This window comes from Rhinolophus sinicus, linkage group LG02 (genome assembly GCF_036562045.2).
Source record: "Rhinolophus sinicus isolate RSC01 linkage group LG02, ASM3656204v1, whole genome shotgun sequence".
In the NCBI taxonomy this organism is placed as follows: Eukaryota; Metazoa; Chordata; class Mammalia; order Chiroptera; family Rhinolophidae; genus Rhinolophus; species Rhinolophus sinicus.
Window position 1 is genome coordinate 192,010,005 of NC_133752.1, and position 26,000 is coordinate 192,036,004.

At 50.1% G+C, this 26,000-nt stretch overlaps 1 protein-coding gene across 2 annotated transcripts in view; it reads right to left on the bottom strand.

Annotated features, from left to right (window-relative positions):
- The window catches only part of BAIAP2L2 (BAR/IMD domain containing adaptor protein 2 like 2), a 28,717-nt gene extending 3,340 nt beyond the window's left edge, over positions 1-25,377 (bottom strand). The window contains exons 1-10 of one of the 2 annotated variants that reach the window (XM_019752980.2): positions 25,033-25,377; positions 23,778-23,853; positions 23,061-23,147; positions 22,564-22,625; positions 11,122-11,193; positions 10,792-10,908; positions 9,478-9,624; positions 1,784-1,936; positions 1,288-1,426; positions 887-1,121 (exon numbers count right to left, since the gene is read on the bottom strand). In XM_019752980.2, the coding sequence (XP_019608539.2) occupies positions 887-1,121; positions 1,288-1,426; positions 1,784-1,936; positions 9,478-9,624; positions 10,792-10,908; positions 11,122-11,193; positions 22,564-22,625; positions 23,061-23,147; positions 23,778-23,853; positions 25,033-25,083 (1,139 nt within the window). In that variant the 5' untranslated portion in view covers positions 25,084-25,377. Of the gene's footprint in view, positions 1-886; positions 1,122-1,287; positions 1,427-1,783; positions 1,937-9,477; positions 9,625-10,791; positions 10,909-11,121; positions 11,194-22,563; positions 22,626-23,060; positions 23,148-23,777; positions 23,854-24,801; positions 24,820-25,032 lie in introns of those variants that run through there. The other variant, XM_074326396.1, reaches the window with a different exon arrangement.
- Between the last annotated feature and the right edge of the window lie 623 nt (positions 25,378-26,000).

Consider the following 26,000-nt stretch of genomic DNA (forward strand, 5'->3'; position numbering starts at 1 on the left):
CATACCTCTCCAATCACCATCAGCCAATGCATGTACCCCATATGCCTCCTCCCGTGCCCCCAACCACCCATTCGATCCCTATCTGCTCACACGGCTGCATCTACCTGCCCACAGGACAATCCCTTCTGTCCACCATCCCCTAACCCGTATGCCACCCTCGCATGTACTGATTCCTCCATCCATGCATTCATTCATTCATGCCTCGATTCATTCCTGTCTTCCTTCATTCCTCCTCCCTCAGCAGGAGTGGGAGGGGTCACACAAGTCTGCCTATAAAGCCCTGTGGGGGGCACTGCCTGGCTCCAGCAACCTCCCACCTTCCCCTTTTCCCCAGCAGAAAGAGTGATCCCTGCACACTTCCCTTTTGTCTGCCAGCCCTTGCTCTCCTCCAGGCTTGCTGGTGACCACAATGTACTTCCCCATCCCCCCTTCCACTTGTGGTGTCAGAAACAGCCCCGGTTTAGGTTCTTTAAGGATTCCCATTGTGCATGAGTGTGAGGGGGAGAGCACACTTGGCCTGCAAGCTCCCAGCACCGCCTCGGTGCCGGCCTGCGGAGGCCCACCCCATCCATCCCTCCATCAGAGCTCTGGTTGACTCTCAGGGTACAGAGGGGAAGCTGCCCCTCCCTCACAGTGTCAGGTGCCCAGCAGGTACCCGAGCAGTAAGGTTTCTGTAACCGTGTGAGAGAGCTTTCCCATTCCCCATCCTCTACCACCCTCTCAAAGGCCGAAACCCTGACCTCGGTAAGGAGGCTCTTCCTACTCCCACTGAATGGATGAGGGAGGCAGAAGAAGCCTCCCTCAGGGAAGTCTCAGTCGGAGGTGGAGTTCTGGACTCCCGGGGTCCTCTTTCCAACCCACCCCGCGCCCCGGGGCTCCCACTCACGTGGAGGAGCCCTCCAGCTTGCCATAGAGCCAGCCGTTCTGGGCCTCCGGCACCAGCACCTCCACGACGTCTCCGGCCGAGAAGCGCAGCAGCGTGTGGTTGGCGCCCTCCGAGTGGGAGACGAGGGCGCGGACCCTCCTGATGCCCCCGCTGCCGCTGCCCCCGCTGCCCGAGCCGCCCGGGCGCTCGCCGAAGGAGTTGGAGCGCGAGCGCTGGGTGCTGGTGTAGAGTGAGGCTGCAGGGGCGGGAGAGCGCAGCGGCATGTTGGTGGGAAGTTCTCCCTCGCGTCTACCCTTGATCCCTCCCGCTGCAGCGCAACCTCCGTTCCTTTTCCCGAACCCCTGGTCCCCACCCTGTGTCCCCGGCCCTCCCTCTGCGCTCCGAGCGCCGGCGACACTCACAGGCAGACGGCGTCCGGGGCAGGGACCGGCGGTCTGGCTCCAGCTGGGACGCGGACCTCGCCTCGGTGGGCTCCGGGCCGTAGGAGCCGGAGCCATGCCGGCTGCGTGGGGAGCTGAACTCTCCCAGAGGCCTCTGGGGCTGCGAGGGGAGATGGGCAGGGGAGGGTGGGGCGGGGAGGGGCGGGGCCGAGGCGCCCTAGTCCAGCCCCCACCCCCAGTCCCAGCCGTCGGCGTAAGGGTTCAAGGGCCTGCGGCCCAGCCACCAAGGGGGCGCCGAGGCCGCGCCGGGGCGGAAGGGCCAGCTGGGGGCTGCTGCGTAGATCGGAGCCCTGGGTGGGAGGAGGCTCCAGGCGGAGGGCCTCAGGCCCCAGGGCCCCGCGGGGGCTGCCGGGGGCAACAGGGGCGCGGAAAGCGGTGGGGGCGCGAGTGGCGGCGCGAATAGCGGCGGGGGCGCGAGTGGCGGCGCGAATAGCGGCGGGGGCGCCCAAGGCCTCACCATGTCCAAGCGGGTGGGCGTCAGGCGGCCCGAGGGGTAGGGCGGCCCCAGCACAGGGCCCAGCAGGCCAGGGGAATGGGCGCGCGACGGGCTGCGGCTGGCCTCCGACTGCTCCTTCCACAGCAGCACACGGTTCTGGAGCACCCCCCGAGCCTGGCGGGGTGGGGACACAGGAGTCAGCCAGATCTGAGCAGCCCTCAGAATCCTGGGAACTCAAAAGTGGGAACCCTAGGCCTGGGGACTTGGGCCCTGCAAGCTGAGGATGAAAGGAAGGATTTTCTAGCTGTTAGGAGCTAAAGAACATGGTGTTGTCACTTTGGGTTCCCCCACCATCCAACGTCCAACCATCCCCCTCTTTTGTCAAAGTTCCCTCCTTTCTCTCTGAGGAGCTTCCCCTGCCCCCTCTCTGTGCTTTGGGCAGAGTTCTCCCACTGCCCCATACAGGGGTAGGAGTAGAACCCAGGCTGGCCACTCAGATTGCTCCATCCTCCTGACTACAGTGATGGACTCAGGGATGGCACTTACCCAAAAACTGTGACCAAAGAATCCAATCCCAGTACTCACCCTGGAACAATCTGGAAAAATATATTCTTTCACCTCATGGGGTTTGCTAAATAGGTGTAGTGAAGCCAACACAGGAAACTACAACTAAGCAACAGAGAATGGCAAATTTCCAATGACATCTTGTCTGCTCCTGGATCCTGCCACACCTGAAACCCTTGAACTTCCCAGTAACTCATGTAATAAATACATTTTCTGTTTAAATAAGTTTGAAGAGTGCTCTAAAAGAGGGCTTTCAAATACAGTTTTCGCAGTGCATCCCTGTAATCTACATATACATCCCTTTTCTAGTATGCCCAACACATGGGCATCTAATTCTGCTTGAATACTTTCAGGGACAGGAAATTCAGCAGCTGGCCATACGGTCCATAACAACTCGGAGGTGGGAGGGCTTTCAATGGTGGACCTGCAGTGTGTATTATTCATGTGTTTAATTTTGTGTTTTTTATGGTGCTTTGACATCCTGGAGTCTTGCTATTCCTGGAGACACTGCCCCTCCCAGGCCTAAATAATTCCCAGTGATAGTAAACAGTTTGCCCCTGAGCACGCCTTTTGTATGCAAACCAACCAATCCAAACCCATATCCCCAACCACTTCCTTTAACCCACACCAAACAAGCCAATCAAGCCAATATTTCTCCTGCCCTAAATCACACCAGAGCCAGGTACCAGACAATAAACACCACCCCTACAGCCCAGACAGAGCTCATTGAAATGATGCAAACCAGCCAGTCCTAGACTTGCTTAAACTCGCCTACCTTGCTTTGCTCATTCCTTCTGCGGAAACCAGAATAAAGGTCTGCGCCACACTTTCCCTTCACCCCTTCTGCCTGTTGACTAGCATCTGGTGCTTCCCCAGGTGGCCCTGTGTGGCACGACGTGACCCTTCTCTTGGGAACTGTGATGTGTAATAAAACTTGTTTCAGTGGTATTAACCTCTCCGTGTTGTCACTCGTCACCTCAATAAATTAAATCCCATGTACAATCAAAACACTGTACTCTCCAGTTATAAAGGGCTCTCCCTTAACTATTCAAACATCTCCCCGAAGGCCAAACTCAAGACTCTCACCTTAGTAATAATAAAAGCTTCCCTTTGTTGAGTATTTACTGTGTGCCAGGCCCAGTGTTAAAGGCTTTATTTGCATTATCTTACTTGAGTTTCACAACAGCCTTGGGAGGTAGGTGCAATAGGTGCAATTATGATCTCCATTTTATAGGTGCTGAGGGTCAGAGCCATTAATGACTGGCTCAAGGTCTCGCATCCGGTAAGCAGTGGAGTGGAAGCCTCCTGTGACTGCACCTTTCAATGATTTCTCCCTTCTCCCTGGCCCAGCTGCCGAGAACCACATAGTGAGCTCAGGCAGCAGAACAGAATGGCTCAGAGCCTCTTGTCCACTTGGTCACTAGGTGGACATCCTTCCCTCGCCTTGCATAAATAATTAGCAAAACAGCACAATGACAAAACGCCACAGATCTTTGTGAGCTTGTTTTGGAGGCAGTAAGCAGAGCGAGACCATTACGTTCTGCATACAGTATTTTTAAAAGGGTTTTGGTCCAGTTTGGGAACATTCAGTGCAGAGCGACTGCCAGGTACGAAGGGGTTCTAGGAGTAAAGGCCACAGCACCGAGGCGGCCTGCACAACACTCAGCTTCTCTGTTTTCCCTCAGCCCTGCCCCCAGGCAGGAGCCAGTGGTTGGGAAGAAACACCATAAGGTTTTCAAACCGTAAAGGAGACCACGGGAGAATTTTCAAAACATTTATGGAGTGGAAAAGCCATTCTAACTATGATACAAACCCCAGAAGCTATAAAAGAAAAGGCTGATAGATTTCACTAAATAAAAATAATTTTTTAATATGGCAAAACCTACAATAAACAAAGTCAAATGATAAATGGCAAAGAGGGAAAATATTTGCCAAGAAAGGGCTGGTTTCAGGAACATATAAAGAGCTCCTACAAATTAATAAGAAACATGGAGGAAAAGATACTGACATGTCACAGTAAAGGAAATGAAATGTCTCTGAAACATGAAAAGATGTCAATATCACTTATAAGACAAGTATCAAGTAAAATGACAGTGAGATGCCATTTTTACCTTTCTGATTAGCAAAGATCCAAATTTCTGCTCACACTGTTGTCAAGGAAACAGAACAGGGACTCTCAGACATTGCTGGTGGAAGTGTAAACTGGTACAACCAATCCTATATTCTTGGACTCACCAGTTCCATTTCTAGAAATGTATCCTGGAGAGATACTTGAACAAATGCAACAAACCCTGAGAAGCTAAGGGTGAGGCAGAAAGGCGTGTTACTGACTAGATTTGGACGAAGCAGGCACTGATCATGGAGACGATGAGGACACCTTATGATGCCAGGCAGTTACAGTTCTTTAAATCTTCTTCTAAATCTTGTGCATTCTGTTTATAGATATAGTAACAGGTAAATATGTGTGCTTAACTATCTTAGGAGTTAGATCTTGTATGTCCTAAAGTCCAGCTGGGTCAGACAACAGGCTACCTCTCCCCCATACTTAGAGGAAGTCTGGCGCATTCAATGCACGGCGCTCTCTTGAGGGGAGTTCACCCAGCAAGACGCAGCCAATGGAGGGTCAGCTCTCCTCTTAATGTTGGAGGTTAACAGTTGAGGATATAGGCAGAAAGGAGTTGCTTCCAAAGAAGATACAGAAACAGCCAATAAACACATGAAAAGACTTCAGCATCATTAGCCGTCAGGCAAATGCAAATCAAAACAACAAGATACCACTTCACACCCACTAGGGTGACAGTAATCAACCAGATGAAAATAGCAAGTGCTGACAAGGAGGCAGAGAAATTAGAGCCCTCACACCGCTAGAGGGAATGTAACATGGGGCAGCCACTGTGGAAGAGTCTGGAAGTTCCTCAAACAGTTAAACAGAGTTACCATATGACCCAGCAACCCCGTTCCTATGTACCCATGAGGAATGAAAACACGTCCACACAAAAACTCAGTTCTACTACACAGATGGCCGTAGCAACATTATTCATATAGCCAAAAAGTAGAAACAACCCAGGTGACCATCTATTAATGAACGGATAAAGAAAATGTGGTCTATCCAGACAATGGAATACTATTCGGCAATAAAAAGGAGTGATGTACTGACACACGCTACAACATGGGTGAACTGTGATGCTCAGTGAAAGAAGCCAGTGACCCAGGGCCACATATTGTATGATGCCATTTATATGAACTGTCCAGAAGCGGCAAGTCTTACAGAGACAGAAAGTAGATTAATGGTTGCCTAGGGCAGGGGTAGGGATGGGAGGTTTGGAGAATGACTGTTAACAGGTAGTGTTTTTTTAGGGGAAATGAACATGTGCTAAGCTTGATCCTAGCAATGGATGCACAACGCTGACTATATTAATACTAAAAACCATGGAATTGTACACTTTAAATGGGTGACTTGCATGGCGTGTGAATTATATCTCAATAAAACTGTTTAGAAGAATAAGATCCTTAGAGGATCACTCTGGGAAAGAACGGGCCTGGGGCTGGGTGTAGTGGTGACAGTGGGAGAAAGTCAGCTGGACCCAGAGGTCAGCCATGGGATCCAGCTGTGCCTCCCACCTCTGCTCAGCACCAGGGGCCCCTGGGTTCAGATGCTGAGACTCAGGGAGGGGCCTGGCAGGTGTAAGGACCCTGAGGTGGGGAGGCAGGAGTCTGCTGCTGGCCGTTAGGGGCAGCTGACTGCAAGCAGAGGGACCTCCTGAATGGTGGCTTTGGTTTTCATCTTTGAAGGGATGAACACAGGGCCAGGAGGACAGGATTCCAGGTGCCATCACTGCATCAACCTTGAGGCTCAGAGAAATGAAATCACTTGCTAGAATTTGCAGCCAGAGTTCAGTGGTTGGGAAACTGAACAGGAATACAAAGAAATCAGAACGAACACTAAATAAGAAAACAAAGAAATTGGAAGTAATGGAAAGTGCAATGTGGCGGGGGAGGGGCAGAGGAGCCCATGTTTGTGGCATCAGGGAGGAGAGGCTGGCTGGCTGGGTGGGTCAGGGACCTGTGCACTCTCTCAGGTGCAAAAGAGAGCCAGAGTGTGGCACATCATATGGGCTCCAAACGTATTTGTTAAATTAGTGAATGAATGAACGATTGCCATTGGAAAAATGCAGGGACAAAGTCGTCAATTTATGCGTATGAGGGAATGGTGGGAAGATGGTGTCCCAATGTCCCTGGCACCTCGTGCTGCAGATCCCATCAGCCCTCTTTCTGGAGGGGTCAACAGCTAGGCCAGGCCAGGCAGCCAGGCAGGCAGGCAACTCCACATGCCAGGAGGGCAATTATGAGGCTTTGGCCCCTGTTAGACCTTTACAGAAGAGAGCAGGACACGAGTTTGACCGCTGCTGGGCTGGCAGGGACCTGAGGACTGGCAGCTGAAAGGCCAAGCAAGGACTAGGACTCGGGGGCCAGAGTGGCACAGCCCACGGAGGCAATGCCGAGTGTCCTTCCTGAGTGTATCCTGGGAGGGGCTGCTGGCTTTCCTGAGTTCCAGGGGTCCACTGGGCTGCTGCTAACGAACAAGGTACCTCTTTGTAATTTAGAGACAGATGTCCCCTCTGGATGGACAGAGCCTGGTGAGAGGATGACCTCTTTATGCAAAGAAAAAGGTGCTCCTTTCTCCAGGCAAACACAGTCTGCACCAGCATGTTCAGCTTGGAAAGCAGAGCCCAGCCCTTCCTCTGAACCAGGCATGATTGTGCAGTGCACAACCTGCACAACCTTCCCTAGCAGCACTGTCGGCAGTGGTTCCCCACTTGAGTAGACTACATTAATCTCTATCTCTGAGGCTAGCAAGAGCTCATGCTTGCAACAGGAAGACCTGAGGCAGAATGAGGTCCCACTGGGGTCGAGATTGCTCCACTCCCCCACCGCCACATTTGCCAGCACCACCGCCTGGGTCCTTGCAGTTCAACTCAGCCCAGAGAAACGACAGGACCACGAGGAGGCGTAGGAATAAAACAGGGCATCTAAGAGGACCCAGTGGTCAGGGAGGAGAGCCCAGCAGACCACCCAGGCAGCTGGGAGAAGGGGGTAACAAGAACTTCACTTGAGCACTTGCTGCATAACAAAGACCTTCTTACAGCAGACAGAGCACAATTTTAAGATTTAAAATTGAACAGATGAGCTAAAAGAGAAAACAGTTCCATTGAGAACAGAGTTGGTGGCCTGACAAGTCAAGGGAGAAATATCTCAAAATACGGAGCAAAAATAAGTGAAATAGACCTGGTCATAGATGTGGAGGCCCAAATGACTGGAGTTCCAGAATGAGAAAAAGGATGGCAGAGGCATAATAATAATTGAAGAAACAGAAGAGGAAACAGCTCTCCTGCTATGAAGGAAGACGTGAGCCTGCAGACTGAAATGGCACCGACGCACTCGCTTAGGTGGTACATGGACCAGTTCCCGAGTCCCAAGGACCCAAAGAAAATCTCCAAGCATCCACAGAGAAAGAGCCAGTTACTTACAAGGAAAGGAGACAGATCAGGACCCAACTTAGCACCTATAACACGGAGCATAGAAACAGGAGAACATCATCTTGGACCGTAAGAAAAAAGGCCTGTGACTCTGGAGTCCTGCAGTCAGCTTGTATGCCACTCACGGGTCAGGGTAAAAGCAAGACATTTGCAGATATGCAAGGATTCAGGCGGTGTATCTGTAGAAAATACTCTTGAAAGTTCTCTAGCCACAGTAATCAATTAAGACAGAAACCTCAAGACAGTGGGATATAAAAAGGAGTGGAAGTAGCGGTGAGCAGTGTATCTGATTATATGTATGTGGAATATTAGTGGATGATAGTGCACTGGGCAGTGGCAAGTATGTAATATAAGTAAAGGTTCGTGGAATAGAAGGGCCGTGGTGCAATGAAATAACTAGTGAGAGTTTGGAACTAAAAGTCCTGAATTTTCTTGGCAAAACCAAGAGGTGGGGGTCAGGGAGCATGAAGGGAGGAGTAAAACCTTTCCAAAGGCCTCATGTCAGAGTACCAGGGAGGGCAGGACAATCCTTCTCAAGGTCTCATCTTACGGGGCTGGGAGGAGCAATGGACCGAGTAGTGGGGTGGTGGTGGTTAGTATTTAAAAAAAAAAAAGATGAATACATGTGACTATGGGGGGGTCATAAAATTAGATTATCACAGGTAGCGGTGGAAAGAACAGTTGAATTTCCAAATTAATAAAGGGGGAAAGGGAATGTATCGTAACTCAACCAAATTGACAAGAATAAGAATAGGAGAAAAAAAAGGAAATGACGAAGTAAAGACAGTTAAATCAAGTTATCCAAAAAGAATAAAACAGGCATATCAGTTGTTAGGTTAAATGGAATGGACTGAATTCCTCTTTTAGAAGGCATAGACTGTCAGACTGGTCAAACATAAAAAAACTGAGCTATATCTTAGTAACAGAAAACACATTTAAAACCGAGAGATTTTAAAAAAGATAAAAAAAATAATAAATAAGTGAATAAATAAACAAATAAATAAATAAAATAAAACAAAGAGACAAGAGAAGAGTAAGTAGAAAGGTCAATATTAATCTCAAAGTGGAATTAAAAGCATCAGACTGGATTATGAGAGACATTAAGTTCATAAATGGCAATATTTACAGAGAACGTAAAATACTCAAAAACCAACAGCACTAAACAACATGGCAGCTAAATACAGAAAGCAAAGTCCATTAGAAATCCAACGAGAAATGAAAATTTCCTATTGGTCTAGCAGATAGAACAAAGCAAGAGCATAGAAAATATAAATAATATGATAAAACTAATAGACAATAACTGAACCTACAAGTTAATGAATTTGTGAATGGTGAGTATATGCAAGCAGGAATGAAAAATAGATAGTTCCCACGTGAATGAATAAATGCATGGATTAGTGAATGAGTACGTGAATAAACAAATCATGAACGAATAAATGAATATCTGATGATATGAATAAACACAAAAACGAATACACAAAAAAATAGATGGAGAGAGTAAATAAAAACAATAGAGGGAAAGGGGTGGAAGGGAAGGAACATCCTGGGAGCAGCCAGCTGGCAGAGCACAGTCCCTAAAAGAGCTCCATTCGCTATCCCCTGGCCCCAGCTCACCCGGCCAAAAAACTGTAGGAAGGTATTGGAAAGTAGCAGGTGCTTCTCCGCCAGGAAACGATAGCGCCGCTTCTCTTCCAGTTCAGCGGCCCGCTGACTCTCCGACACGAAGGCCTGCATCTGCGCATGCAGCCGGTTCACGCTCTCCTGGAGAAAAGGGGCTTCTAGCTGGAGGCAGCGGTAAGTGCCTCATCCCACCCACCGCAGGTGCCAGCTGTCCGAAGGCTCCAGCCCGTCCTGACCCAGCAGCCTCCTCCTAGAAGCCTCCCCTGAGCACCAGGCCCATCCCAGCTCCCAGGCCTGCCATCTCCTGGGCATCCTTATCCTCATGAGCCTGGGCATTGCGACCCCCTGGCCCAGGTGTTTCTCACAGGCAGGGCTGGCTTCTGAGCCATCCATCTGCCCCAGCAACCAGCTCAGGGCCCAGCACAGAGGTGGGGCCCAGCGAGGTTGGTTTGATGAAAGTTCCAATGAGTTGATTAACAACCCCCTACTTGGGGGCTGACAGGTGGCTCAGTTGGTTGGAGTGTATCCTCTCAACCACAAGGTTGCTGGTTCAATTCCTGCAAGGGATGGTGGGCTGCACCCCCTGCAACTAACAACTGCGACTGCACTTGGAGCTGAGCTGCGCCCTCCACAACTAAGACCGAAAAGACAACAACTTGATTTGGATGGAACTGATGAGAGTCCTGGGAAAAGCACACTGTTCCCCAACAAAAAGTCCTGGAAATACACACTGTTCCCCTTCCCCAATAAAATCCCATTCCCCTTCCGCAATAAAATCTTTAAAAAAAAAACAATAACAATCCCTACTTGGAAGGGAAGATTTTGAAGAGAGATGAGCTTATTAAAGGAGCCAGAGGAGGAGGCAGGGAGGGGGATGGGGCCTTGTGGATAGAGGCCAGGGGTGGGGAGGAGGGGCTCAGGAGGAGGGCTGGCCTTAGCCAGGGGGCACAGACCTCTGCCTGGGCGGGAGGGAGGGGGAGGATGGTGGGGCTGCTGCTGGCTGACGCCTTTGCTGCACGTTCAGGAGCAGCATGACTGATGGCCTCGGGTGAAGTAGGAGAAGTGAGAGGGGTGCCAGGGTTTTGGAGGAGGCCTGAGGCACCTGGGGAGGGCAGGAAGTGACAGGACAGGATGCAGAGCTGAGGGTGTCCCTACAACCACTAACGGGGCTGGCTGACCTCTCCAGCTGTGCTCACCTCAGAGGGTGGGGCAAGCCACAGCCCTGGAGCTGGGTTGGTGCTTGGTGGGGGAGTTCAGGAGGATGGTAGAGGGTCCCCCCGAGCCCAGTGTTGCCCCCAGCCCTTGTACCTTCATCTCCCGCACATTCTTGTCCCGCTTTCGCTCCATGCGCCACAGATCAGACATGCACTTCTCCAGGTTGGCGGCTCGGTGGCGGTACTCGATCTCATAGTGCTGACGGCTGTCCTTGGGTGGGGTGGAGAGAGGAGGGAGACCCCCATGTCAAAGAGCTCAAGGCACCTGGCCCACGGGTCAGAACACTGGACAGGAGCCAGGGGGCTCAGCTGGGAACGCGTATAACCTGGGGCCAGCGCCGACCTCAATGTGCCCATCTATCAAATGGGAAGAGGTGGTTTGCCTGTGATGGGCAGGGGGCCGAGGTGGGGCAGCCAGACTCACTTTGATGAACTGCATGTCCAGCTTTGTGTTCTTCTCCATGTGCTGCAGCAGGTCTCCGTGGAATGTCTGCACCTGTGTGGCATGCAGGGCGGGGGTGATCTGAGCAGCCCTGCCATTCCCATGTCCCAGCATCCCTTGCACTGGCCATTCAGATACATTGCCCACCGTGCTCCTAACACACCAATCGTCAGAGAAATAGGCATAATAAGAGCACCTGGTTGGAGGAAGGATTGAGTCGTTAAATATGCAAAACATTTAGTGAAGTATGTTGCTCGAAACAGCCTTGATAAATGTGCCAACAGCTCCTGGTTCTCACTCTTAGTCTTAGTCTGGGCTTTGGTGATGCTGCTCCCTGTGCCTGGAACTTCCCACCCATCTTCAAAACCCAGCTTCCCTGCCCCCTCTGCAGGGCGGCCTTCCTGACTTCCCCAGGCAGAATCCATCGCTCAATCATTTTGTTTCTGGAATGCGTACACATTTGTTCATGGTTCATATTTCCAGCCAAAGGACGGAATTTCGCACTGGGCGTGTTCAGCCCCTTGGTATGAGCAGCGAGCGCTGTGGGCATGAACCAAATCTGACCCATCTCTGTGTCCTCTGCATGTGGGCAGGGCTGGGCCCATGAAAGCGCTCAGGACTGTTCAGGCCTTAGCGGTGGGGGTCAGATTTTCAGTGACAGGTGAGAAGGAGGCGCTGACCACCTGGGTGACCAGGAAGGCTACCGGGTTCACGCTCAGAACTATGCCCTAGTTCTGGTTCTGTCTGCAATTTTCTCTGTGACTTTGGACAAGTTGCTGCCCCTCGCTGGGCCTCAGTTTCCCCACAGGAAAGACTTGGCCAGCTGCTCTCTTAGCTCCAGCCCTATGATCTCAATTAGCTTTGATTCTGTGGGCTTCACTGGTCACCTGGCACATTCCCTTTGCGTCCCCCATCAGTGTTCCACGTTCCTGGGTCACTCTGCATGGTTGGAGTGTCGGACCTAAATCCTTCCAGCTGCACGGGGAGCACAGAGGAGCATCTGTCATCCCACTGTCCCTCCCCTCTGGGGACCCTTCCACCTTCTCTGTCTGCACAGCCTTTGCCCCTGGCAGCCCCCGCTCAAGAACCCTCCTTGGATCCTGCCTCCTGCCCTGGAGGTCCCCATGCTGTGCTGCGGGAGCTTTGCCCCTCGGGGTAGGGCTTTGCCCAGAAAAGGAATGCTGGCAATTTCCTCTCCGTGTGCAGGAAAAAAACAGTAAATTATAAAAGTTCTGAACTGTAAGTTTTTCTCCCACAATTGTTTCTGAAGCCTTGGTAACTGCTGGTCTGTGAGGGAGCTCGAGTTGGTCTCCCCAGAACTGGCCATGCCCTGAACCCGAGCTGTGGCTGCCACGGTGTATGTGAGTATGTAGGGGGGTCAGGGGTGTGTGTAGTGTTATGAGCTGTGCTGAGCCCACATTTCTGTCCCACGGCGGCCCTTTTCTGCTGGATCCAGTAGGAAATGAGGCTTCCCACCTGTGGGGCCTCCCAGCAAGGGCCTCCTAGGCGCGCCACCCCCACCCCCAGGCTCTGCCTCCCACTGAAGAGACAGTCCAGGATTTCTGCTCAAACACAGACTGTGTGCTTCCGAAAATCCCCAAGGCCTACAAAATTGCCCAATAGAAACAACAGGGCTCATGGGAGATGCGGGCTGGGGCAGACCCTCAAAACCCAGGTGACTTTGTAACAAATAAAGGTGGAGAATGGTGCCTGGAGAGACGAATGGGGACCCACAGAAGACCCCAGAAAACATTTTAAATGCACAAAACCAACAGAATGGACATGCGGATGATGCCTTAATTACTGCAATGCTGAGATGACGCAGGAGGACGAGGGGGTGTCACGAGGGTGGGCATGGGAGGCGGTGGTGACGACCTGTCCCCAGCAGAGAGCCCTGGGAGTCTGGGAGCTCTCTCCCCAGGGAGGCCAGGGTGCAGGAGCTCTTTAAAAATGTCCTTAAAATACTGACAGCAGACAAGCTGGGAGATTTCTCTCTTCTTCTTAATTCTGTTTCCCCTATCCCACTTCTCTTGCCCCCAGAAACAGCTTCTGAAGAAGGCATCTTCCATGCATACGATATCACTTCTTCTGTTTCCAGTCACATGTGAACTGAGGCATAAGAGCAGGACAGCAGGACTGTAATTCTTCCCACAGCCGCGCTTGCCAGTGGACAGAGGACACAGACCCAGGATGTCCCAATCAGATGGGACCCAGCCACCACTGGGTTCGTGGAAAGTCCTCCTCAAGCTGCTACAGAAATAGTTCTATTACAAGGCTGATGCCTGAAGTGGGTTTTGAGCTCTTGCTGTGAGGGAACCAGAGGACTGTCTATAATTAGCAGGTGGCTTCTGGAATAAGGAAGTCACCAACCCCAGGCAGGCTGAGGAACTCCTAGCAGGTCAGGACAGAGACTGCCCTCCCCTGCTCCCCCCTCCCAGGCACACACTTCATTAGTGAGGCCCGTAAGCCCCTCAGACAGAAGCTGAGGGCAGCCCCACTGTTGAAAACATGCACCGTAAGCTCCATGTATTGAGTTCCTCCAGCAACTGAAGAAACCCCTCTGCCAGAACTAGCCCCTTGAAATAACTGTTTCTGTGAGCTGACTCCAGCTCCTGTCCTCTCATGTGCTCTTGAATCCCCTCCAGTCAGGCTATGCTCCATCACACTAACTAAAATGTTGTTGTTGTTGTTTTTTAACAGGACTGTATTGGGGAACAGTGTGTACTTCCAGGACTTTTTCCAAGTCAAGTTGTTGTCCTTTCAGTCTTAGTTGTGGAGGGCGCAGCTCAGCTCCAGGTCCAGTTGCCGTTTCTAGTTGCAGGGGGCACAGCCCACCATCCCTTGTGGGAGTCGAGGAATCCAACTGGCAACCTTGTGGTTGAGAGGACGCGCTCCAACCAACTGAGGCATCCAGGAGCTCAGCGGCAGCTCAGCTCAAGGTGCCGTGTTCAATCTTAGTTGCAGGGGGCGCTGCCCACCATCCCTTGCGGGACTTGAGTTGTTGAACCGGCAACCTTGTGGTTGAGAGCCCACTGGCCCATGTGGGAATCGAACCGGCAGCCTTCGGCGTTAGGAGCATGGAGCTCTAACCGCCTGAGCCACCGGCTGGCCCCCATCTGAAATGTTTTTGTCAAGTCCCTGAGACTCCCTGTTGCTAAATCAATTCTCAGGACTCATCCCTCTTATCCTGTAGTCATCATTCAACATGGTTGACCACTCCCTCCTCCTGAAACACCTTCCCCCTTAGCTTTAGCCCAGCATCCTCTCCTGGTTTTCCTCACACCACCCCTAGCTGCTGCTTCTCTGCCCTTTGCTGATTCTCTCTCATGCCCCTGGTTCTTAGTGGTTAGGTTGACCCAGGTCTCAGGTCTCAGGCCTCTTCCCTTCCTTATGTACACGGACGCCCTCGGGGAGCTCACGCAGTCCTCATGCTGACAACCCCACCTGCACATCCCAGCCCAGACCCCGCCCCCAAACTCTGGTCTCATACACATAACTGGTGATTCCACTTCTCTGATTGGTTTTCTGATAATCATCTCAGATGTACCATGGGTAAAAGGAAGCCCCTGATCTCTCCCCTCAAACCAAACTGCTCTACACTCAATTTTTCCTGCCTCAGCTAATGTCTACTCCACCCTCCCAGCTCGTCAGGCTAAAACCTTGGCGTTATCTTGACTTTTCTCTTTCTTTTGCAACTGACATCCAGTCCATCAGAAAATCTTATTGGTTCTACAGTCAATCCCTTCTCAACACCACCACTGCTGCCATCCTTTCCCAAGCCACATCATCCATATCCTAGATTACTGCAAGAGCCTCCTAACTGCTATTCCTGCTTCTGCTTTTTCCCTCAACTGCTGATATTTTATTCTTAGTACAGGAGCCAGAGTGATCCTACTAAAATATAAGTCAAACAATGAACAAATGGGAAAGGAAATTTTAAAATGCCATTTACAAATGGCTTCAAAAAACATCAAATACCTAGAAATAAATCTGTCAAAAGACGTGCAAGACTGCTACACTGAAAATGACAAAACATTGCTATGAGAAATAAACGGAGAGGTATATTATGTTCATGGATCAGGAGACTCAATGTTTTTAAGATGACCATTGATTTACAGATTAATGCAAACCCTATCAAAACCCCAACAGGCTTTCTTAGGAAAATTGACAAGCTGATTCTACAATTTATATGGAAATGCAAAGGATCTTGAATGGACTAAACAATTTTGAAAAAGAAGAACAAAATTCTTAAGACTACTTAATTTCAAGACTCACTATAAAGTTACAGTAATGAATACAGTGTGGTATTGGTATGAGGACAGACAAATATATCAAAGGATCCGAGTAGAAAGTTCAGAAATAGACCCACACGTACATGACAAATCAGTTTTGACCAAGACACCAAGTCAATTAAATAGGGAAAGGAAAGTCTTTTTTAAATGGTGCTGGAACAACTGAATTATCTGTACAGGGGAAAATGAACCCTAACTCCCTCTCACTTCATACACAAAAATAAATCTGAGATGGATCATAGACACAAATAAAGCCCAGAATGTAGAGCTTCTACAAAAAAAACTTAGGAGAATATCTTTGCCATGGCGGTAGGCAAAGATTTCTTGGGTAGGGCTCAAGTACAAACCATTTTTTTAAAGGGCCATATTGCGCTTCAAAAATTTCAAAATGTCTGCTCATCAAAGAAACTATTAAGAAAATGAATAGACAGACTACAAATTGGGAAAAGCATTCACCATATATACATCTGACAAAGAACTCATGTCTTAACTATAGACAAATCTTCTAAAAGTCAATAATAACTGTAACCTAATAAAAAATGGCCAAAAGACTAAACAAACACCTCATGAAGGAAGTATTACAAATGTCCACAAGCCCATTAAAAGTCATTAGTCATCGGGATATGCAAAATATAACCACAGTGAGGTACCATTCCATACCCATTAAAATGGCTAGAATAAAAAAGACAGGCAGCATTGAACCTTGGCACAGCTGTAACCTAACAGTAGCTTTCATGCATTGCTAGTGGGAGTGCAGGATAGTACAAGAACTTTGGAAAACTTTTGCAGTTTCTTATAAAGCTAATTATATGTCAACCCTATGACCTATAATTTCCACTCCTAGGTATTTACCTAAGAGAAATGAAAACATCCACAAGGAAACCTCTGCGAGAATGTTCACAGCAACCTTATTCATAATAGCCCCAAACTGGAAGCAACCCAAATGACCATCAACAGAAAAATGGATAAACAAATTGTGGTAGATTCATACAATGGAATACACAGAAATCAAACAAAACAAAGCATTGATCTAATATATGGTGATGGAAGGAGAACTGACTCTGGGTGGTGAACACACAATGTGAGATATAGATGATGTATTACAGAATTGTACACCTGAAACCTATGTAACTTTACTAACAATTGTCACCCCAATAAACTTTAATTAAAAAAAGAAAAAGAAAACCAACAAAGAAACAAAAAACAACAACAAAGCATTATACATGCAACAACGTGAGTTAATCTTACAGACATCATGCTGAGTGGATGAAGCAGGACACAAAGAAATACATATTGTACAATTCCATTGGTATGAAGTTCTAGAACAGGCAAAATCTGTCTCTAGAGACGGAGGTCAGAAAGTGGTTGCTTCTGGGGTGGGATTGACAGGAAAGGGACACAATGGAACTTTCTGGGCTGATGGAAGTGTTCTAAATCTTGTTTACAATGGTGGTTACCTGGTGTATACAGTTGTCAAAACTCATCAAACTCGACAATCCTGACTGTGCATTTTATTGTATGTAAAGTTTACCTTGATAAAAACTAATTTCACATAAAAATGAGTAACAGAAAACCTTTGAAGTTAAATCCAATAGAAAGTTTTTAGGAGAAAAAGAGACTAAAGAACAGAATGACATTCATACAAGGAAATCACATCAGAAGGATAGGCCCACAAAACAGAAGAAAACTGTAACCTGCGGTTTAGAAGTGAACTAAAAGACATTAAGAAAATAATACAAGACAGGAAAAGAACATGGATATGAATTAGAAAAATTTAGAAATGAGGTGACAGAATTTGGGAAGGAATCAGAAATGTAAGAAGAAAACAACATAAATTTAGTAATGAAGGCAAAACTATATGGAACACAAAAGTAATAAACACAATAAAGAATATCTGAAGAGAAATAGAAAGTAAAAAGAAAAAAATTAAATAAAAAAGAAACAAAGAAATAGGGAGAATTATTTTTGGGGTGAGGGTGATAAAAATGTTCTAAAATTAGATAGCGGGGATGGTTTTAAAACTCTGTGAGTATACTAAAAACCTCTGAATCATACACTTTGAAAGGATGAATTTTATGGTATGTGAATTGTATCTTAGTAAAGCTGATGTATCTATATATCTATATCTATATCTATGTACTTATATGTCTATATGTCTATCTGTATCTATGTATTTGATGGCAATCCTATTATGGGTTCCATTCTCATTCCAGGTAGTAAATCATCATATTTTTTTTTAGGAGAAAAAAATGAAGAAAAAAGTAAAAATATCCAAGAGGAAGAGACAGATATTAAAAATACGCTATGGAAATCTAATGTACCGGGAATAGGAGTTTCCGAAGAAGAAATGCAAAAAAAGGGAACCCAAAAAATTCTAAAACTTATAATTTAACATAACTTTTCCTGAAAGTAAAAAAAAAAAAAAAAGATTTGAAACTACAGATGGAAAGAGTACACCCCATAACTGAGAATATTGACACAGACTGACCAATACCAAGACATAGTCTAGAAAAATTATTAGACTTAAGAAAAAGAAAGAAAAAAGTTTTTTGGGCATCTAGCCAAAATAAGCAAGTAATTTATAATGGAAAAAGTAGATAATCAGACTTTTCATTAGCAATGTATTATGTTCTATGTTAGAAGAAAAACATATTTAAGATAATCAGAAATGAAAGAAAGAGAAAGAAAGGAGGGAGAGAGACAGGAAAGAAAGAAGGAAGGAAGGGAGGGAGGCAGGGAGGAAAAGAAAGTCCCCCAAGGATTTTGTATCCAACAAAACTGACTTTATAAGAACAAATTATTATCTCCATGTCAGAACTCAGAGAACATTGTTCACATGAGCCCTTCTTGTGGGGACTATTAGAGAACAAGCTTCAGACAACCAAAATGACAAGCGACACTGACACTGACATAGGATTGCGGGTGAACATTAAATATGCAGCTACTTTAAACAAAAGTCAATGAGGGTCAAAGGGAAGCAGCAGGGAGTGTAACAGGGCTCTATGTTCTGACCAAGTAGAAACAGGACAACGACTTTAAAAGTGAAACAAGAATGGGGAAAGCAGATGCAAACCAAATCTGAACTGTTTTTAGAAACCATATTGGTGGTGGTAGAGTTACTAAGTTATCTGTCATTTGGAAGCTGTTGTGTGTGCAATGGGAGATAAAGCAAATGGTAATTACGGGATATTCTCATTATTTCACTTCTGTATCTTTGAGTATCAGAATTCTTGTTGTGGAACAAAGAAGATATTGGTCATATGGAAGAGGTGAAGTAAAAATCCTGTGGTGCTGAATTTGAAATGGCCGTGTCAATACAAACTTATGAAGTATTTTCTCTCTCTCTCTCTCTCTCTCTCTCTCTCTCTCTCTCTCTATATATATATATATATATATATATATATATATATATATATATATATATAGTCATGTATCTAGAGTGTATGTATCTATGTTTATATAATGCATATACTGAGGGTGCCAAAAAAAAAAGTATCCAAGTGGACACTTTGGTCAGCGTTGCTCAAGCAGTAGTTCGCCATCATCAGAAGTGTCTGGACACTGATGGGAACTACTCTGAGCACCTCTTGTAATTGCAGAAGTCAAACGTGACTTGTATTCATCGCTTGTTATTGGTATATATTGAGTATTACAATTCTCATAGTTTTTTCCTTTCTTAAAATGTGTCTACATTTTGTGGCACCCTCTGTATATGACACATACATAGACACATGTTTGTACGCATGTACGTACAGTACTGGCCACTGGGAAGGCCTAAAAACAATGAACACCCCAGTAGCAATGAACACGCTCAGTGCCCAGATTATGGTTTTAAAACACCACTTCCCACTAAAAACAAAAAATAAAAACAGGCCTTCATGGAGAGATGGCTGAGTCCATGTCTAGAGCAGCAAAAGTACCAGAGGAAGATGGACCATCTTGGCGGACTAGATAGGAAGGAGCTGTCAGAACTACTAGGGTCATTTGACAGGGACTCAGGAGTCAGATGAAGAGGGTCCTACTGGCCAAAGACGGGACATTTTCAACTGCAAATAAAGGTGATAATTGCAAAGGATTGAAACCCATGAAGTCTGTTTAAACCGATGATACTGATGATACTAAAACATATTCCAATAATGATGCTAGTTAAAAAAGCAAATAAAGCCGTTTGGTCACATTCAGAGGATGACAGCATAAGTAAAGGGTGAGCATAAGCCTTTATCCTGCTGTTCCCGGATGAAACGTGCCACTGGGTAACAAATAGCAGATAAGGACAGGTGACTCCTCTAGAACTATCCCAGTTAATAAGTGAAAGGGCATCAGAATTGCAGCATTTTGCAACTACCCGTGTGCAAATGCATCTGGACACACTGAGCCTCTATGGCTGTTAATATCACAGGACAGCAGACGTGACGGACCTCCCAGTGGAAGACCCAGCACCACCTCTAGTCTTGCCAGAGGGATGGAACCTGAGTCTGATCAGCCCTGGATCCAGAGGACAGAGGAAGAAGCTGAACTGCACCGGGAGTGTGCAACTAGCAACTTCCAGACTGGGAAAACCAACCAGTCAGAAGACCCCAGGGCCTTTGACTGACAAGTTGTAAGGAGAGGAGAGAGATGGAGGGGGAATCAGTAGATTAAGACAACCAAACACATATTTAGAACTAACAAACAAAACAGAGCAAGACCAAACTCTAGAGTCTAGAGAGGTACGCTTGGGTGATCAACGACGAAGGCACACACAGAAGGGTCAGCCCAGTGGTCGCTTTTGGAGGGAGAGCGGGAGGGGCAGTGATTTTGATGGGGGCACATGGGGGGGCTTCTGGGGAAGCTGCAAAGTTCTTTACCTGGGTGGTAGGTGCAAGGGTGGGTGTGCCTTATCGTGTGTCAGTCAAGTCTAATTTATTCAGTGAGATTTTCGGTGTCTGTGTATTCGTTTACCATAAAAACACCAAACTTAAGTCAGGTCCTGTCAGTCCTTTCCTCAGAGCCCTGAGAGGCTCCTGTTAATGGCTGGTCATCTGCCCTGCACTCGTACTCCAGCCACATGGCCTCTTCAAGTCCTTCCACGTGTTGTTCCCTCTGCCCAGAACACTCTTCCCTGTGTCTCCCTGGCTCACTCCTCACCTCCTTCAGGCCTTTTCTCAAGGTCACCTTTCTAGTGATGTTTTCCTTGAACATCTGTTAAAAATGGCACCCCTTCAGCATTTCCCATCCCCTTCCCTGCTCTTGTTTTTCTCCATGGCCTGTTTTGCATCTAACCTGTCACATATATATTCACTTGTCTTGGTTTTGGTCTGGTTCCTCTTCTGGGGAGGGCAGGGGTTTTTGTCTGCTGGACCCGCAGTGTCTACAACAGTGCCTGGCACACGGCAGTAAATAGTTGCTGCAGGAATGAGCCCGAGGGAGTGGAGACCTCTGCTGTGTTCGGCCGTATGGTGCTGGCTGAGGGCCCTGCCCAGCTGTCACAGCCAAGACACCGGTGCCCAGAAACGGCAGCTCTCCTTACAGAGCGGGCCTGGGTGATACTTGTCCCTGTCCAGCCCAAGGGTGCCACAAGTGACATGGAGAGACATCAAACACAAGGACAGGAAGTCCCAGGCTGCCAGGGGAGCTGGGCTCCATCACTCCCCACCCAAACCCCAGGAGATGGAGCAGGCTTAGTGCTACATACACCTCAGAAGGTCCAGGAGGTGGACCCAGGGGGAGGCTTTTATCTTGTGTTGGTGGATGCACAGTTTACGCTAGTAAAATTATCCCGCACTTTGACATGGTCACCAAGCTGATGAGTATTTAACGGAGTCCCCCAAAGAGCACCCTGACTTTTGGGGTTCCCCATATACATGTTTGAGAACCACAGAGTGTCACAATTAAAATTTCCTCCCGAACTTTCCAAGGGCACTCGCCATCGGGTGGACCCTACGCCTCCCCCTTGCCCAGCCCCGGCTCTCTGGCTCACGTCTACCTGTTGGGGGCCAGGCTCACGCACGTGCTCGGCCCACTGCGCCCTCTCGGAATGCCCTCTCTCCTCCTCTCCCTCTGGCCAAGCCCCACTCCCTTCTCAAAGCTCATTCTTTCCTCCCACAGCCAGTGAAGCCCTGCTTGGTGCCAGTCCCCATCCCAGGCCCTGGACCAATACAGAGAAGAGCTCCACGTTGCAGCGGAGCTCCCAGGCTGGGCGGGGATAGACACAGGAGAGGACACTGTACTTCTGATTATTGCAGCTAAGCTACATGGAGAGCCCAGGTGCTGAGGCGAATGCATACTTATTCATTCACTAATCCTCACAAGAATCCTACAGGGCAGTTATTATGATTGTGTCCATTTCACCGACAGGTAAACTGAGGCACAGAAAAGTTAAGTAGCTCATCCAATATCACAAAGCCAGTAACTGGGGGAGCTGGGCTTTGGACCCAGGTGCTCTGGCTGTAGAACTCGCTTTCTTAACTGCCACGTGCTAAGAACAGATGGAAGCATCTGATGGAGTCTAGAGGGAGAAAGGACTGAACCTGCCCAAGGCGTGGGGAGGCTTCATGGAGGAGGGGGTGACTGTGCTGGATGGCAGGGGTGGGAGCTTCTAGGCTGAGGACAGCATAACAGCAGCCCAGCAGAGGGAACGTGAGGCTGTGTCTGAGGAGCATAGTTCTTCAGGGGGCCGGAGGGTGCCAGGCAGGGGCTACTAGGTCAGTAGGACCTGCAATTTCTCCCTGAAGAGCCTGGGTTTAGTTCTTCGGGTGGCAGGGGCACGGAAGTGTTTTTCTCACGGGTGGAAAAGGTAGGCCACTGGCTGCTCCCTGGAAGAGTGGAGGGCAGGCTGGAGGGAAGGAGGGGCACCTGGACAACAGCCCTTTCTCTCCTGCGCCTCCTCTGGAATCTTGGGTGAGTGGCTAGATCTCTGACACTCAGTTTCCTCCTCTGTAAAATGGGAACAAAGATGGCACCTGCCTCCCAGGTGGTTGGAGGCGGGAATAAGACACTGTAGGTAAATGTGGCCAGCAGAGCTGGGCCGGCAGGTCCCCGAGACGGCAGCCCGTCCTTCCTCAGAATGGCTGTGGGAGGGTGAGCCTTCGCCCTCTGCCTCCACAGAACACAGCCCACTGTCCTAAGTGACCCTCCCCCAGGCCGGACTCACCACCACCTGCAGGTCAGAGGTCAAGTGCCGCTGGGTATCTGACATCTGCACCAAGATCTCACCTGGAGGCATAGAGAACAGCTTCAGGGGGGAGCCTGCCCCTTCCTCCCTCCTCCCGCCAGAAGCTGCCAGAAGGGCCTGCCTGCGGCTGGATTTGGGGGCCAAAGTCCAGGGATTTCCCCTATTGCTCTGGGGCTGGCAGTACCTGGCCCAGCCCTGCAACGGCCCTGCAGGGAGTCTGGACTCTGGGCCCAAGCTGCAAGGCCTGTGTCTTTGGGGGGGACTTCCTGTAAGGGCAAGACTATAAAAGGAAACCCTCTGGGACCCAAGAACGGGAGCAAGGCAGGCAAGGGGGAGCGGAGGCACCAGGGATGCGGGCAGAGAGGCCTGGAGCACACTCAGCAGGAAGAGGCCGGGGGTGCAGGCAGGGCGAGGAGGAGTAACCCCCCGGGCCCAAGAAGCTGTGGGGGACAGCGCGGGAGAGGGGAGCCCCTCACCCAGAATCTGTGAGGTGGAACTCTGCAGGGCTTGCTCCCCAATCTTCTGGATGGCACTGAAGTACACCTCGGCCGCCTCGGACAGAGCTGCATGGGGAGAAGGAACAGGTCCAGTGCCAGGCGCCTCCTCCATCTGCCCCCATCCTTCTGGAGACCCTCCTTCCAGCAGGAGTGTGTGGAGGGAACAGTGTGGGATCTGGCGTAGGTGTACGTGAGAGGGCGGGGGTTCCCTAGGTGGCGTGTGTAGAGATGTGGCGATGGCCAGAGAAGAGAGGTGTGGCATGCGATGGGTTCTTCCTGCAGGGTCAGGGCTTGGAGCTGAGCAGGACCTTGGTGTGGCTCTGTTGTGGGTGTGGGTGCAGGCATCTGTGTGCCCATAAGGAGGGGTGGGCAGCTGTGTTGTGAGGCACAGGGGTAGGGGCACAGGGTGGGGGCAGGTGAAGGGTGGGCTCAGGTCCTGGTGTGGAGGAAGCAGGCTTTGACTCCGAAGTCCTAAAAGGCCGGGAGGGACTGGGTGGTACTTGGCTTCAGGTATGTCCCTGGCCTGTCCCTCTTACAGATGGCTCACAACCCTCTGTGGATGGCACTGGTGGAGGGGGCATTTCTGGGAAATGGTGAATGGCTGTCTGGTGTGGGATGCAGAGAATATGGGTGGGGTGTGTGGGTGTCTGCGTGGAGGGGCCGGGTGAGTGGGTAGGTCTGTGGCCGGGCACTTACCGTGGAAGGCCCGGAGGTAGTTGTTTCCCAGGTACACCAGGTTCTCCAGGGCAGGGTTAAACTGCTCCATGATGCTCTGGACCCCGAGCGCAAAGAGAGAGCGTGGACATTGGGAGAGGAAGAAGAAGGATGAGCGCAGGCACGTCTCGGGGCCTCAGAAGCAGGGCACCCGCACCCCAGTGAGAAGCTTCCAGGACCTGGGGGAGCCCACTGAGAAACCTGGAGGCACTCAGAACCCTGCAGGCGCCTCAGAGGCCACCTCGTAGGGTCCTGTTCTATGCCAGGCTCCTGCTCATACACCTACCCAGGTGGGCCCTTGCTCCCAAGACCATGCACGGGAGGGCTCTCCTCCTCCCACTGGGTTGAAGCCTGCCAGCCTGTCGCAGCCCTGAGCTGGGCACGGCTCAACCTGGGCCTGAGTCCAGGACTCGCTAGGCTGGACGCACAGACTGCCCACAGTCACCTCAGGGGCAAGAGCAGATCTTGCCCTCCTCAAATCAGAGTCCGCTGGGAGCAAGGCCACCCTAGGCCATGCCAGCAGGAGAGCGCTCTGGGTGGTGGAGACAACCCTGGGCTTGGACTTGGAATTGGGTCTTGGTTCAAATCCCTGCAGCCCCTCTGCCTCCCTTGGTGACCTTGAACAAGCTGTTTAACCTCTCTGGTCTCAGTTTTCTCATCTATCAAATGGGGTGATTATTTTCTACCCCCACAGGTAGGGTGCTGTGAGGCTTACGTGTGAAAAGGTACTGTGTACAGTAGGTGCTCAATAAATGTCTTTGGAGACTGCAGCAACCCCTCTGGAGTGAAGTAATTTGTTTGAGTGAGGGGCTCAGAAATGTGAGTGAGATAGAGACGAGAAACAGAGACAGAGAGGCAGAACAGGAAGATAGAGACAAAGAGAGAGAAACTCCCCCTTCTCAGGCCAGGAGGCTCTTTGGGGCCCCTACTCCCAGCTGCAGCCATGCTGGGCCCTGTCCTGCCTTGCTCAGTGTTTGGGAGTTGAGGCTCCTGCTAAGTACCTTACCAGCAGTCCTGTCACTCACTGGGTGACTGTGGACAAAGCACTCCCTGGGAGCCTCAGGTTGGGGCTGTGGTGACTGACTGCCCCCAGCTCAGCCCAGCCTGTGTCCACTGGGCCTTCCTTGCCAGAATGCGCTGCAGCCCTGCTCATGCTCTGTCCTACAGAGCTGGCCGGACCTTCACGCCCTGGGAGGGGGGTGTTCCGGCCCTGGGCCTGGGCTGTACACGTGCTCACCTTGTAGATGGCCATGGTGGACCTGTAGAACTGGTCCATCTCGGGGGCCATGGAGCGGGCTGCACCTGGGTGTTGAGCAGGAGGCTGGTGGCGCTGGCAGGGTGCTGGGGTCAGTGCCCACTGGTGCCCACTGTTCCGCGGGTGGTGAAGGAGGCTGCAGAGTGGGACCTGGAAATGGAGGGCCGGCCGAGGAGGAGGTGGCAGCTTAATTATTCACCAGCCAGGGATGTCAGAATGCGATCTGGGGCGTAACCAGACCCGGCGGGGAAGGCATCCTGTGACGCGGGCGGGTTCGTGTGACCTGCCCTTCAATTATTTACCCCTGAGCCGCAGACCGGTGGGCACGCGTGGATGAGTCACTCTCCTAGGTCACCTCCTCGAGGACAAGGCTTCCCCAGGCCAGCTGGGGACCCCTGGCTCTGAGTGGACCCCGGCCCTCTGCCCGTCTATACTGGGTATTGCCCACCCGATTGGGTGAGAACTGCTTGGTGCCTTCCTCCAGGACCGTCCCTAATGGACCCAGCCCGAGGCTGAATGCACCCGTGGGTCGTCACTGTTGTCAGGTCTCTTCTCTACCCTGAGCCCCTCAGACCTGCACCTCAAGGGCCAAGCCTCCCACGTCGGCTGCTGCCCACCCCGCCCCTCTGTATGACAGACAGGGGACAGCACAAACCCTAATGTTACACAGACCCGGGCAAACTTCGGCCATGCTCACTTGCTGTGTGACCATGACCGGCTGGAGCCCCCTGCCCTCTCTGGGTCTCATCTCCTCCCCCTGCCAGTGACGCTCTCCCTCACTTTCCACCATGGGGCAGGTGGCCTGGCTGCTCTGCGAACACTCTTGCCAGCCTGGTTTGGGGAGGCCTAGAGGAAAGAAGAGGTGTCCCTCCCCTGGGAGCCCAGGAAACAGTGCGGCTATCTGAGTGGGCACAGGAAGACCACGGTCAGGCTGAAGGTCAAGGCTGAGG